General features: G+C 35.7%; 2 protein-coding genes across 4 annotated transcripts; both read left to right on the top strand.

The window, feature by feature from the left end:
- The first annotated feature begins 1,697 nt into the window (after positions 1–1,697).
- Positions 1,698–8,824, top strand: LOC107797948 (cell number regulator 13). Of its 2 annotated transcripts, none has more exons than XM_075235207.1 (9): positions 1,698–1,838; positions 2,129–2,208; positions 2,445–3,203; positions 4,188–4,603; positions 4,762–4,871; positions 7,142–7,213; positions 7,975–8,081; positions 8,219–8,312; positions 8,497–8,824. In XM_075235207.1, the coding sequence occupies exons 3-9, from the start codon at positions 2,796–2,798 to the stop codon at positions 8,547–8,549; spliced, it is 1,260 nt and encodes a 419-aa protein (XP_075091308.1). In that variant the 5' UTR covers positions 1,698–1,838; positions 2,129–2,208; positions 2,445–2,795; the 3' UTR covers positions 8,550–8,824. The 2 variants fall into 2 exon arrangements, with proteins under 2 accessions (XP_075091308.1, XP_075091309.1); XM_075235208.1 differs by having other exon boundaries at positions 1,747–2,004.
- A 981-nt stretch (positions 8,825–9,805) lies between these two features.
- On the top strand, positions 9,806–12,723 carry LOC107797950 (cytochrome P450 87A3-like). Of its 2 annotated transcripts, none has more exons than XM_075235206.1 (9): positions 9,806–10,145; positions 10,407–10,731; positions 10,847–10,993; positions 11,209–11,445; positions 11,563–11,652; positions 11,805–11,883; positions 12,007–12,113; positions 12,238–12,365; positions 12,446–12,723. In XM_075235206.1, exons 1-9 carry the CDS (start codon positions 9,949–9,951, stop codon positions 12,567–12,569), a joined length of 1,434 nt encoding a protein of 477 aa, XP_075091307.1. In that variant the 5' UTR covers positions 9,806–9,948; the 3' UTR covers positions 12,570–12,723. The 2 variants fall into 2 exon arrangements, with proteins under 2 accessions (XP_075091307.1, XP_016476359.2); XM_016620873.2 differs by having other exon boundaries at positions 11,209–11,463.
- The last annotated feature ends 283 nt before the right edge of the window (positions 12,724–13,006 follow it).

The following is a 13,006-nucleotide window of genomic DNA, read 5'->3' as shown; positions in this document are numbered from 1 at the left end:
TTGGGAAGGATCACTCACTCCGATAGATCATGAGCAATGATATCCAACTCATGGCAGCGACAGTCTTCATTCACAACAAGAATACTGGAAGGACAAATGGAAGAAGGGTACTTGCTACAACCCATATACAAGGGTTAGCAGTAGGGAATTTCTCTTCAAGGTCCTTTGTGATACTGAGTTTTTTTGGGATGATGGAACCCACCGTTGGAGGAGCAAAGTCCTCGACTTTGTTCTTGTTCTTTGAAGAACCAGCACGCTTGGAGGAAGAAGCCATTGAAAAGGAATAAGAAAATTATTTTGTGTTTGAAGATAATTGGAGAAAGGATGGAAAACAAAGATGCAAATCAGAAGCTCGAGAAATTATGAAACGCAAAGGAAAAGAATGTTACGTATAAGTAAAATTTTGGCGGCTAAATTCATGGCCATAATTACCTTAATAATCGGTAAAAGTTGACGCATTTTCGGGACATTAAATGCGGAGAGACGTGCATCTAATCAACTGTCAAGATCCTTCAAAGGGAGTTATAGAAATTTCCGCCAAAATGGTATTTCTATCAACTTTTCGGTAACACAAAGGTATGTCACAAGCAAAGGGATTATCTGTATAGGGTAAAATATGATATGACACGTGGTCGTCTAAAGGGAGGACACGTGGAACCAAGACGGGGATGGCCAAAGACCGAACGCAGTCATTTCGCTTGTCACCGGAAAGGATAACGTTCATAAAGGTGTATTAAATGCTCTGCGCCCGATAGCATTTAATAAGGAATATTATGCAACATTAAGAGCGACGGCACGTGACAGAGAATTTGGCATTTATATTCACCGTTACATCTTCATCAATAACCCTCATAATTGACATTAAAGTAGGACACAATCCTATAACTTCATTCCCTAGATATAACTATAAATAGTGAGCTCAGTTATCATTGTAAAGGACACGAATTTTCTGGCTGAACTTATACTACATTCTATACAAAGTTCAATACAATCTTACTTTCTTGCTTTTTGATCTCATGCTGTGCCCGAAAATCGTGTTCACGAAATTATCATCTCTGCTGCTCTATCTACATTCTAAGGTTAAGTAATGTATATTTCTTCAATTATTGCATTATTTCTGGATCAAATTAGTTCATTTGTCTAGAAAACATGTATAAATTAAACTGTACCGTTTTACGAGTAAACAAATATCTAAATAATTAAATATTTATGGAGCATTTTTAATTTCTTTTAGTACAATTTTACTTCAGGAATTGTCAATTTCACTCACCAAATAAGTAGAGAGTGGACAATATATTGTTTTTGAGATGACAAGCATTAAAAAAAAAAGCAACAAATGTTAGTAATTGTTAATGTCTGACTTTAAAAAAATAAAGTAGAGAAATAAAGAACACTAGAACAGTATGAGCATATCATGTGGGTTTCACCGTCGGTTGTCTGAAAGAGAAAAAACAGTCAAAAGGATGAACTGTGACCAAAAGTATTCTTCACTTAAAGAAAAATTACGAAACTGGTTTGACGAAAAAATGGAAGCAAAGTAAAAGAGAAAGAAAACAAAAATTGCAAAACCCGTGAAGGCAGTGGCATATACGCAAAAAATAAGTAATATGGAGGGTGTTTCAGTCAATTAAAAATAACAGCAGAGTGAATGTATGCACTCCCGGCCAAATAAAAGTCACATTAGTATTCCTTTCTCTTACTCTGTTGTAACTGTTTAGATAACGGAGCTCCCAGACAAGACACACCGAAGCGAGCCGTGACTAGTGTTTATCTATCTCTCTTCTCTGAATCATTCCAAAACTGCATAACCAGAAGCTTCTTCGCGCAAAGCAATGACTGTAAATTACTAAATCACAGACTAACCTTGTCCATTTCCTCTCAATTTTACGTTTTCTTTCACGTATTTCAGTTCATAGAAAGTTGCATTAACAATTTTTTAAAGCTCTAGTCTGTATCGAAACCCGAAAGCACGGAAATTTGTGTCCTTTCGAGTTTGAAAAACTCGTACGTTTGCATAAATCGTTTGTACAGCGTTAGTGTGAATATATGCATGGAGATATGCGCAGCTTTTTTTTTATTCTTCAACTTTTTTTTGTGTGTGTAAATTGTGATTTTAATTCCATTATAGGTTTACCTTGCAAGGAATGCTGAAAGGACCACGGGATTGCGGTGGAGTACAGTGAGGTGACGGCGTCACCGTTAATTCAGGTAATGTTGTTGCACTTTTAATGGAGTTCTACTAAAAATATGTTAATTTCTTTTCCATTTTGTTATCCAGGTAGTTTCTCAATATTCAAAAGACGAGTCAAACGACATATTTCCTTTATTATTTGCTCTTTTATTGCCTTTATCATTTTTGTCGAAAAGGAAATTGAAGAGGTATAATAGAATCTTAGACTATTTTTGATATCTCGTTCCCTCATTCTTTTGAGCTTCCATTGCAGCTCAATACTGGTAGCTGCACTTCCATTGCCGGATCTGTTGCAAGCAATCTTTCTGAGTGCATTTTGACTACATATCGGTGCTTTTGAGTGTATTTTGATGGGACTGCATGTGTGTATGCTTGAATCTGATGAATTTTGCAAAACGGATGTTTATAGAAGTCTATATTAAGTCGGCAATGTTGTTCTCTCCAAATTTTACTTAATGATATTGACTTGGAGAGAAATCTTGGATTTTTGTTAAAAGTTTTGAGTGAGTGCTGTTTATAAGGAGTTGATTCTATTGATCTGGAGATGTGCTTCTTATTGAACTAAAAAATTAGAGGGAGTTGAGGAACAATCCGGAATTTAGATATGGCTTCATGGGAACATTTTGGGGAAATCGCAAATGTCGCCCAGCTTACTGGCATAGATGCGGTGAGGCTAATTGGGATGATTGTGAAAGCTGCTACCACAGCCCGGATGCACAAGAAGAATTGCAGGCAGTTTGCGCAGCATCTCAAATTAATTGGAAATTTATTGGAGCAGCTCAAGATTACTGAACTTAAGAGGTATCCGGAAACCCGAGAGCCATTGGAACAACTTGAAGATGCATTAAGGAGGTCTTATATATTGGTCAAGAGCTGCCAGGACAGGAGTTATCTTTATCTGTTGGCTATGGGGTGGAACATTGTCTACCAGTTTCGCAGGGCTCAGAATGAGATTGACCAATATTTGAAGATTATTCCTCTTATCACTCTAGTGGATAATGCTCGAGTCAGGGTATGGAGACATTGCTCTTTTATCCATAGTGCTGCCGTTCCGCTTTATATGCTTCCATTATCTGTTTGTTTCATTGCACTTCCATCTTAAGATCTATATTTGTTGTTTCTCATTTTTGTTGATGACATGGCGGGGATATATTAGAGTTTGATAAGTTCATGATTTGAAGTCGGAATAATTGGTCATAATTCAACTCCTGGTCAGGTCATTACCTTGTTTTGATACTCTGTTGTTCAGATCCTTCAAACTCCTTGCCGTACCCTTGTCGATCCGACACGATTTGGGTGTGTGTGGGATCCGTGCCAAGTAGTATAGGTTGATAGGGTATTTGGTTTGATTTTGGGTGTATGTCATATAAATATTCACACAAAGTACTAAAACACTTTGTTATTATACGAATTACTTATGAAGAAGTATGTTGAGTTGATATTTGGTTTGATTTTGGGTTTATATCATATGTACTCGCTTCTTGTAATGCATGACAGAGGATGAAAAGTTCTTTTAACAACAATCAGCTCTTTAAGCTACTATGGAAACTATAGAATGTTTGTTGATTCTTGATATGGAACAAGTAATCTTTTCTCAGAATTTGAATGAGAGAGCAGGCCCATATACTTTTGGATATTGAAGATATTTTGAATCTATTACAACGGACAAGGGTCAGTAGTATTTTTTTGCTATTTCATCCATCTTGGTAGAATCGCTTTAATCATCTCTTGAGGTGAGATTTTCTTATCAAGTTTGAGTAGGAGAAAATTGCAGTGGTTATAAGACAGTGCATCTGTTACAATAAGAGCAACCTGCTACTTTACCTAATTTCTTGTTTAATATCTACTCATGCATGATTATAACCGCATATACATGCATATGGACTGCTACTGCTCACAATTGGAAAGAATATATACATACATATACTTTGTGTGAACACTAACCGATATCTGTTCTATCCCAAGTTGATAGATCTTGCTTTCCATATGTTGACAGGAGAGGTTGGAATTTATTGAAAGGGACCAGCATGAATACACATTGGAGGCTGAAGACATGAGGGTGCAAGAAGTGATTATGAAACCAGAGCCTTCTAAAGATGATACCATTATATTAACGAAGAACCTTTCTTGTTCCTACCCAAGAGTACCTATCAATGAGGCAATTAAAAAAGAAAATGAAAAACTGCAACTAGAATTGCAACGCTCACAAGCTAATTTAGATGTAGGTCAGTGTGAATTCATTCAGCATCTTCTGGATGTCACAGAGGTAGTTGCCACTAACTCTCTATCATTGAAGAGTTCACCTACCAAGCCTCCCAAAAAGTTGGATGAAAGTTACTCAAATGTCGATAGTTACACGGAACATTACGTTGAAAGTTATGCCAAAAGTGAAGAGAAACGGGAAACTTCAAGGTAAGTAAAAGATAATATGATTTTTGCTAAAGTATGGTAGCTAAACTGTAATTCTCTATGGGAGGCTGTATCTCTTAGACTCGTAAATCAAGTGCGAGGATATGGTCCATATTGCCTGCCGTCAACTGATTCTTTTAAATGCTTAAAAATATTTACAGAAACGCTTCATCAGTTTCGTCCAAACATGAACTGCTGTCTTCAAAGGGTTCACATAGATATGAAGAGTGGCATTCAGATCTGCTCGGCTGCTGTTCAGAACCTCTCTTGTGTATGTTTTAGAACTTGCTTTATGTTCTTTATGTCACCTTTCTTGTGATATTTCATTCTCATTATGGTAAAAAGGAAAACGCAACTGAGTGATGCTTGATCGAAAGCCCTTGATAAAAAACATTATCCTCAGAGGTCCCTCTCACTTGTCTTCAGCTAGCATTTGGGATCTGCATCAGCAAATACAGCTTATTTTTTAATAAGTTAGCAAATACAGATTACTGTCACCAAGCAAATGAAACTTGGCCAATACTTCTAAATTTATCAACAAGATGACATACATTTGAAGTAGAATGAGAAGTGTGAGAGCAGTGTTTTGGATAGTGTGCGGCGACAAATAGCGACGAGGGCCTGCTTCACTGAGGCGAGAGGCGAGCAGCGAAGTGCTTGCCTTTTTGATGTGAAGCGACAATTTATACAAAAAAATAAAATATTATATATATAACTAAAAACTCAATAGCAATAATATATTAATAAATATATCAATTCAAAAATTAAAAACTCAATAGATAGTCATAGGAGATTCATAAACTAAAACAAGCAACATCTATATGCAATTAATTCTGCTCTATAAGACTAACTGAAAAAAAGAGTAAATTTTAGGTTTGATTTGAACTATGAAGAAGCTCTGTGTCTGACTGCCTCTGCCCGTATCCATGATTAAAAAAACAGAGCAAAACAAAAAAAGAAGAGAAGAAAAAAAGGAAGGGAAGAAAGAAAGATATAAAGCTAGCTCAAACCTCAAAGAACTCTCTGCTACTTGCTCGAACAACAGAGCCAAAAAAAAAAAGAAGAAAAAGGAAGAAAGAAAGAAGAAAGAAAAAAGGAAAAAGAAGAAAGAAATTTTTTTTGACAGCAATGGTTGAAGAAAAAAAATGGATAGCAGAAACTAGAAGAAGAAAGAAGAAATGGACAACATACCTGGGTTATGATGTCGCTGATGAACTAAAAAGAAGATGAAATCCCAAGCCCTAATATTTGGTTTATTGATCGAAAAAACAAACGGCGCTGATGGTTGTTGAAGGAGAAAGAAGTGAAAAACCCAAGCCCTAATTTGTATTTTAATCGTCGTTTGGTCGCTGCCTTTTTTTTTCCAAAAAGCGCTGCTACACATCGCCTCGCACATCGCAGCGCCTCTCGCTACATAGGCAAAGGCGCTCGCCTTTCTGAAATCGCCACGCAACAGAGCAAAATGGCGCCGGCAGCTCGCATCGCATCGCCTCACGCTATTAGCGCTGAGGCGAGCGCTATTTACAACACTGTGTGAGAGTGCCTAGAAAGAGACAGGATAGAAGGTTGTCAAACTTGTGCATTGCAAGTAGTTACAATAAGCTTAGTTAAGCTAAACAAACGTGAGGATAATGATAAGGTTTTCCCTTCTATTTCAGGGTATATTACGTTGAATTTGATGTTTATTGCAAACAGAGAGAGAATGAGAATAAGCACATGATCTGTAAGCGACCTCTACCTTTTGCTACACCGATTGCATCATTTGACACAGTGCTTTTTCCAGTTTCCCTTTCTGACCTCAAAAAATGGATGAGGTCTACCCTCTAATCATCGCCATTTTGATCTTCTGAATCGCCCTAAAGCTGGAGTGCAAGTACTTGTTCTTTTCTTTCACGTATGAGCTCTGAATTCGGAGTGTCAAGATTTGACACATTTTAGCTAGTAATAATAAGTTATTTGGGAATTCTTTCTGTGTTCTATGAACAGAACACTCCTTTCTATAGGTATTCTGAGTTCTGATCTCTTTTGAGTGGTCAATAGCACAAAAAATTTTACTCCAAGAGAGAACGAAATAAATTGTAGTAGGTCCAGACATGGATCTTGGTTGTGTCATTCTTGCTCAAAGGAGCTGGACGGGTTCCATTATGATGTGGCTGAAGTAGGACACTGTAGTACATCTACTAATTTTTTGTTACTATCATTTTGCCTATTACTACAGTTCTTTTTTCTCTATTACTGTCTAGCAAGCCATTTTATAAAAGATGCTGTTATCTGAAAGATCAGCGAGAACAGATACTGTATCCTGTAGTTGGTGTCTGTGTCTGTTGTTCCGCATGTGTAATAACCTTTGCTTTCAATGAGAATACTTAAATTAGTTAGATGCGTGACTCCATATGTTTTCATATGATACATGCTCACAAAGGGAGGATGATTTGTTATGACACCAAATATAGAATTATCTGTTTCATCATTGGGACGATGTCATTATATTAGGTTCAATATCAAGATATTCCTAGTTAATACTGTGTCTTTTCATTGCAGGTATTAAAACCGTTTTCTTTCCTTGTGGTACATTTTCTAAAGTTGCCAGTGTTGCTGCAGACAGGCATATATGTAAGTGGCTTTATATTTTATTTAGAACTTTCTGGTCTATTAATGGCTCTACTAATTGTGAGTGATGAGGAGTGAAAATGAAGCCGTCCTTTTCATTCATCAATCTTCTTTCTCTTTCTTAAAATAAATGAAGAACTGGTTAAATTAGTTACCCTTTTTTTTAAGATATGTGTAACTCTTTGTCATATTTATATTTCTGCAAGTGACTGCTGACAGACGTACTAGTTTGAGTTGCTAATACACATTGTAAGAGAAACTATATTATGTTTTCCGGTTAATTTTAACATTAGAGTCTACTGTTTTTTGTCAAGTGTTGCGTCTTTGCTGAAAGTTTCAATTTCCGAGTATGATGTAATCTTGGGCCAGGACTATGAAATTATAGTCTTCTTTTGAGAAAACTATAATTAGAAGTTTGACATATAAAGTTTTTGGACCATCAAAGGTTGGTCAATCCCTCTTTTCAGACTAGCATTGCCTCCCTTTTAATTGCATTGATCTTCTAAGAAAATAAAAACAGCAAGGTCAATGCTTGACTATGTCTTGTAAGTTGATTCAGAAAAAATCTTGAAAAGGTTATGCATACCCTTAAATTCTGTGGGCATAATTAGATATCTTACTTCTATCTTTGTCAGTTGAAAATACAAGAACCATTTTCTTGACTTCTGTATCAATTAGTGTAGTTCGACAGCTTGTTTTTTTAGCTTATTCATTTTTATACTTTTGAAGCTAACAATATGAACTTTTGAATGTCTGTTATGTAGCATCAGCGGAAGCTTGTAATGAATTAATGGCTTATTCTTTGATACTATCCTGCTGTTGTTACACATGTTGCATCAGAAGGAAGCTTCGGAAAAAGCTAAATATCATGGTAAAGAGAAACAGTTATGATACATAAGTACCTTCATGCATGTTGTGTCAATAATGCTTCTTTTGATTTGAGATGCAATAAATTGAATACCCTCGAGATCTCACGGGCCCTGCTAAAAAATTTTCTTTTCTTTTCAGGGTGGCTTTGTTGATGATTTTCTTTCTCATTTAATGTGTTGTTGCTGTGCTCTTGTCCAAGAATGGCGCGAAGTGGAGATACGTGGGGCTCATGGTATGCTTCACTGGAAAATCCTACTCTCTATTTTATATGTTTATGTATGGTGCTTTTCTGTGTTAGCAATATTTGGCTGGGAATTTCTTTGTAATTTCTTAACTTGATTTTTTGGGATTTTTAGCAGTCAGTTGGTTCCTAGTATAACTTCCTAATTGTGACTGTATTGTGTTATGATATGCAGGTTTAGAGAAGACAAAAGTGAGCCCTCCAACCTCTCAATTCATGGAATCTTGAGAAGTTAAAGTTTGCATTTTAGCTTTAAAAATATTAAGAAGCATTATACAGAGGTAACGGTTTATTACTGTTGTCACTTTATACGTGAGAGTATTTTTGCGTGTTCAAATCTTCCTTGCTGTAGAGTTATTCTTTTACACAGGCTCAGTTTGTAAAAATGACGAAGTTTACATTGGTTCTTTGTTCATTCGTTTACATTTGGTTATACATGCATGTGATGTACGAATCTGTCACTTACTGGGTGTACATACAGGGAATATTTTGACATCTGAAAATGGTTTGGGTCTCCGTGCTCTGATATATTTTTATGTAGTCTGGTTTGGTATGGTAAATTGGTATGAGCATGTTACTGGAGCATTAGCCTTTATGGTGGAGGGATGTATTTCTTGTTAAAATAAAAAGGAGAACAATCATTAGATGTAAACACGAATGCCAAGCCTTACAAAGTCACAAGGCAGTTGCAGTTTTAATCTTCGTTAGACTACGTGAGATTTTATTCCCTCCTCCCTGAAACCGCCCTTTTTGGTTTCTTTTTTGCTTCTTGTCGAATGAAGCGTGTAGCATACAACGTTAAATAATAGTACTAAATTTTTTATAAATCAAGCAGTAAAATCAAATGCCAATCGAAATACAACTGCATGTTTAACAATGGTATATATATCCAGCCATTATGTCTGAAATGTTATACTTTCCAGTAAAGAACCGAGCTTTTCATGTTGAAGGTAAATAGAACCGTGCGCGCCTTGTTAACTCAAATATTGGGGGTGATCTGTAGACATTTATTTATCAATTGATTGACTAGATGACAGAGATATTTGCTCTTGAGTGCAATCAACCAATTGCAAAGAGCACGTCTATCGTCGTTTAGTTTCATACTTTCCATTTTATTTAGAAGAATTACACATTCACATAATTTAATATAAGAAGACTTTTCCAATTGAGACATAATGCGGAAAGTCAAGTGTTTCAATCCAAATAAACCCTTAATACTCTAATTTCATCGACAGAAACGAGCAGGGAAAAAACGCAAAAGAGTTGGTTTAATTTCCAATTAAAAGAAAGACTCCTGATACGCAAAAGGGGATAAATGCAATGCAATGCAATGCGCATGGTTTGATCAAAAGCAAAATTTTATACGTTTAGCCAAAGAACAAGTTTAAACCGTATGCAAGATACTTTTCACGTGATAACAAGTTGCAGAATATGACACTCTTTTAGTAACACCCACCACAGAATGTTCCGATATACATTCTTGTACTCAATTTTTTTACAACTACATGGCTTTAACTTGATATTATGAGTCATTAGCTTTTGGCAGCACAGAAAGTGTATATATATCTCGGCCTTACAAATGAGTTGGTAAACTAGTTGAAATTTGCATACATATACATACAGAGATATGTGGCTTAGTTTATTGGCAGTAGCATTAATAGTTGTAGGATTCACTCATTGGGTGTATAGATGGAGAAATCCCAAATGCAAAGGGTTATTGCCTCCTGGCTCTATGGGTCTGCCTATTATTGGCGAATCCATTGGGTACTTCTCTTCACATCCTTTGGAAGGAATCCCACCTTTTATTCAGGAAAGAACTGCAAGGTTTGTCAACCTGAAAATGTTCAGAGGATTTTAATTTTATATATAGTCAATGCACTTTAACCTACTAAGGATTTTACTTATATTTACGTCACACACACACAAAAAAAGATTTTACTTATATAGTACTTTAACCGGTTATACTGTATTTTAAGATTACCAAACCAGAGTTACTATTAAAATTACCAGCTGTTATAGGGAATCCTAATCATGGTTTAATTTGAATAAATATGTACTTCTGAAAAAACTTTCTTGATTTTGCAGATATGGGAAGATATTTAAGACTAGTTTAGTTGGGCATCCAGTGGTTGTATCTGCTGATCCTGAAGTCAATTACTATGTCTTCCAACAAGAAGAAGTATTGTTCCAGTGTTGGTACACAAAGAGTGCTATTGAACTCACTGGAAAAGATGGCTTTCTTGACAACAAAGGGACTGTTCATAAGTATCTTAGGAATTTAGTTCTCAGCCTCGTTGGCCCTGATAAGCTAAAACATAACCATATTTCTGAAATTGACCTTAATATTCGTAAACACTTGCATCGATGGGCTGGCCGGGGAGAAGTTGACGTCAAAGAAGCATCTGAAATTGTGATAATCTCTTAAGCTTTTAGAGAGAACACACTTTTATCTAGTTGATTATATTATGTTTCAACGCGCTCTTCTTTTCGCTAATAGTAGTTAATTTTGATATATATTAATCCAGATGCTAATCACATTTATGGCGGAAAAGATCCTGGAATGTAATGAAGAAAAAGCATTGGAATTGAGAGAGCAGTACAGAGCTTTCATGGGTGGCTTTGTCTGTTTTCCAATTAATCTCCCTGGTACAGCTTATCATGCCTCTTTACAGGTGAAGTGTGAAGTATTCTGTTGTATCAAAACCTAATATGACAACCTAAGAAATAGAGCTGTAACATGCTATAACCGGTTCACTTGCACCGATATTGTGTAAAAAAAATTATATTCAGAATGTATATAATTTAAACTCATGGAAGAATGGATCACTTTATACATGTATGGTTTAGCTGATTAGACCTAATTAGTTTAAGTTGAACATTTTTTCAGGGGCGTAAAAATGCTATGAAGATGATCAAAGACATAGTGAAGGAGAGAAAAACATCAAAGGAAAAACGAAACAAACAAGATTTCTTGGATCACCTTCTTTGTGAAGTAGCCAACAAAGAAACAATTCTAACAGAGGAAAATGCCCTGAATACTATCTTCGCAGTATTGTTTGCTGCTTTTGAAACAACATCTGCTGCCATTGCCTTAGGTCTCAAGTTTCTCAATGATCATCCTCAGGTGTTGCCACAACTTATGGTTCGTTCTTGAAAATCTCATTCTCACCTATTTTACTTCTTCCTTGTTTTTTATTTCTCATATTATCTTACACTATATCTCTTTTTCTGCTTCATTTAGGAAGAGCACGAGAACATTGTTAAAAACCGAGAGGACAAAGAGGCCGCGATTTCATGGACAGAATACAAGTCAATGACATTCACACATAAGGTGCATTTACTTTCCATATTGTATTTGTGCTTTTAACTTAATTTAAATGGTTCAAGGCACTTCTTATATATACTTTTAATAAATTTTGGCTTAATAATGTTATAATCCTGCCTTTGTTTTGTTGTTGCTAAAGATTAAGAACTGAGCTGCAGGTTGTGAATGAAATAGTAAGGCTAGCCAATATCGTGCCAGGAATTTTCCGAAAAGTACTGAAAGATGTCAAAATAAAAGGTGATGAAAATTCATACCATTTCCTAGTCTATTTACTTTTGTAGATATCTGTGTCTATTTATTCATCTGTTTCTTCTTTTATTATTTGGTTTGCTTCATTCTGAAGTCCTTAAATTGTTGCAGGATTTACAATTCCAGCAGGTTGGATAGTGGTAGTATGTCCACCATCAGTTCATCTTGATTCAAATAACTATGAGGATCCCTATGTCTTCAATCCATGGCGTTGGAAGGCAAGAGACATAATATTTATACTTCACATGCTCTCCTTATCATTTCTTGTACTAACATTTTATATATAATGGACTTCTCTTAAACTATTTCTCTTAACCTATATATGTAAATATATATAATTAGGAGGAAGAACTACATAGTGCATCCAAGAAATTCATGGCATTTGGTGGGGGTCTCAGACTATGTGCTGGTGCTGATCTTGCCAAGCTGCAAATATCCATTTTTCTCCATTACTTAGTCACCAAGTACAGGTAAATATTTGCCTATTTCAAGTTAAAACTGTTCAATTGTAAAATGATTAGTCACTATGATTTCGTTATTGATTTTTCAGGTGGAGAATGAAAAAAGAAGGGAATATTGTGCGGACACCGGGTTTGTACTTCCTAGATGGATTACACATCCACATCTCTGAATCTGAAAGAAATAAAGAAGATCAAAACCAGTTCATTAGCTAGCTGATGAACAGTTGATAATATTTAAATTTAATGTTATAATGGATGTAATGTATGTTTGACAAGTATGGGCAACAATTGCTTGCTTTGAACTAGTGCAACTGTAATATATGGGACACTAAGTTATTTGTTTATTAGTGGAATTTAGAGGTTCACATCACGGTCGATTTATTTAAAGGGCAACCCATGCACAAATTTAAGGAAGGGTCGCACTACATGGGTGTGACGTAGACAAACTAGCTTAACGCAGACGGTAGTGACTGCTTCTATGACTTGAACCAGTGACATATAGATCACATAAAGATAACTTTACGTTGTTCCAATGCTCTCCTCATCGCGGTAGAGTTACTTACTTATACTAATTGATTTTCCTTTCTAAATTAAAAGATTAGCAAAAATTCATTGAAACCTGGAATGCTCATAGGTTAGCATATACAAGG

This window comes from Nicotiana tabacum, chromosome 17 (genome assembly GCF_000715075.1).
Source record: "Nicotiana tabacum cultivar K326 chromosome 17, ASM71507v2, whole genome shotgun sequence".
Lineage (NCBI taxonomy): Eukaryota > Viridiplantae > Streptophyta > Magnoliopsida > Solanales > Solanaceae > Nicotiana > Nicotiana tabacum.
Note: the sequence above shows the minus strand (reverse complement) of the source record. Positions and strands in the feature narration are given on the sequence as shown.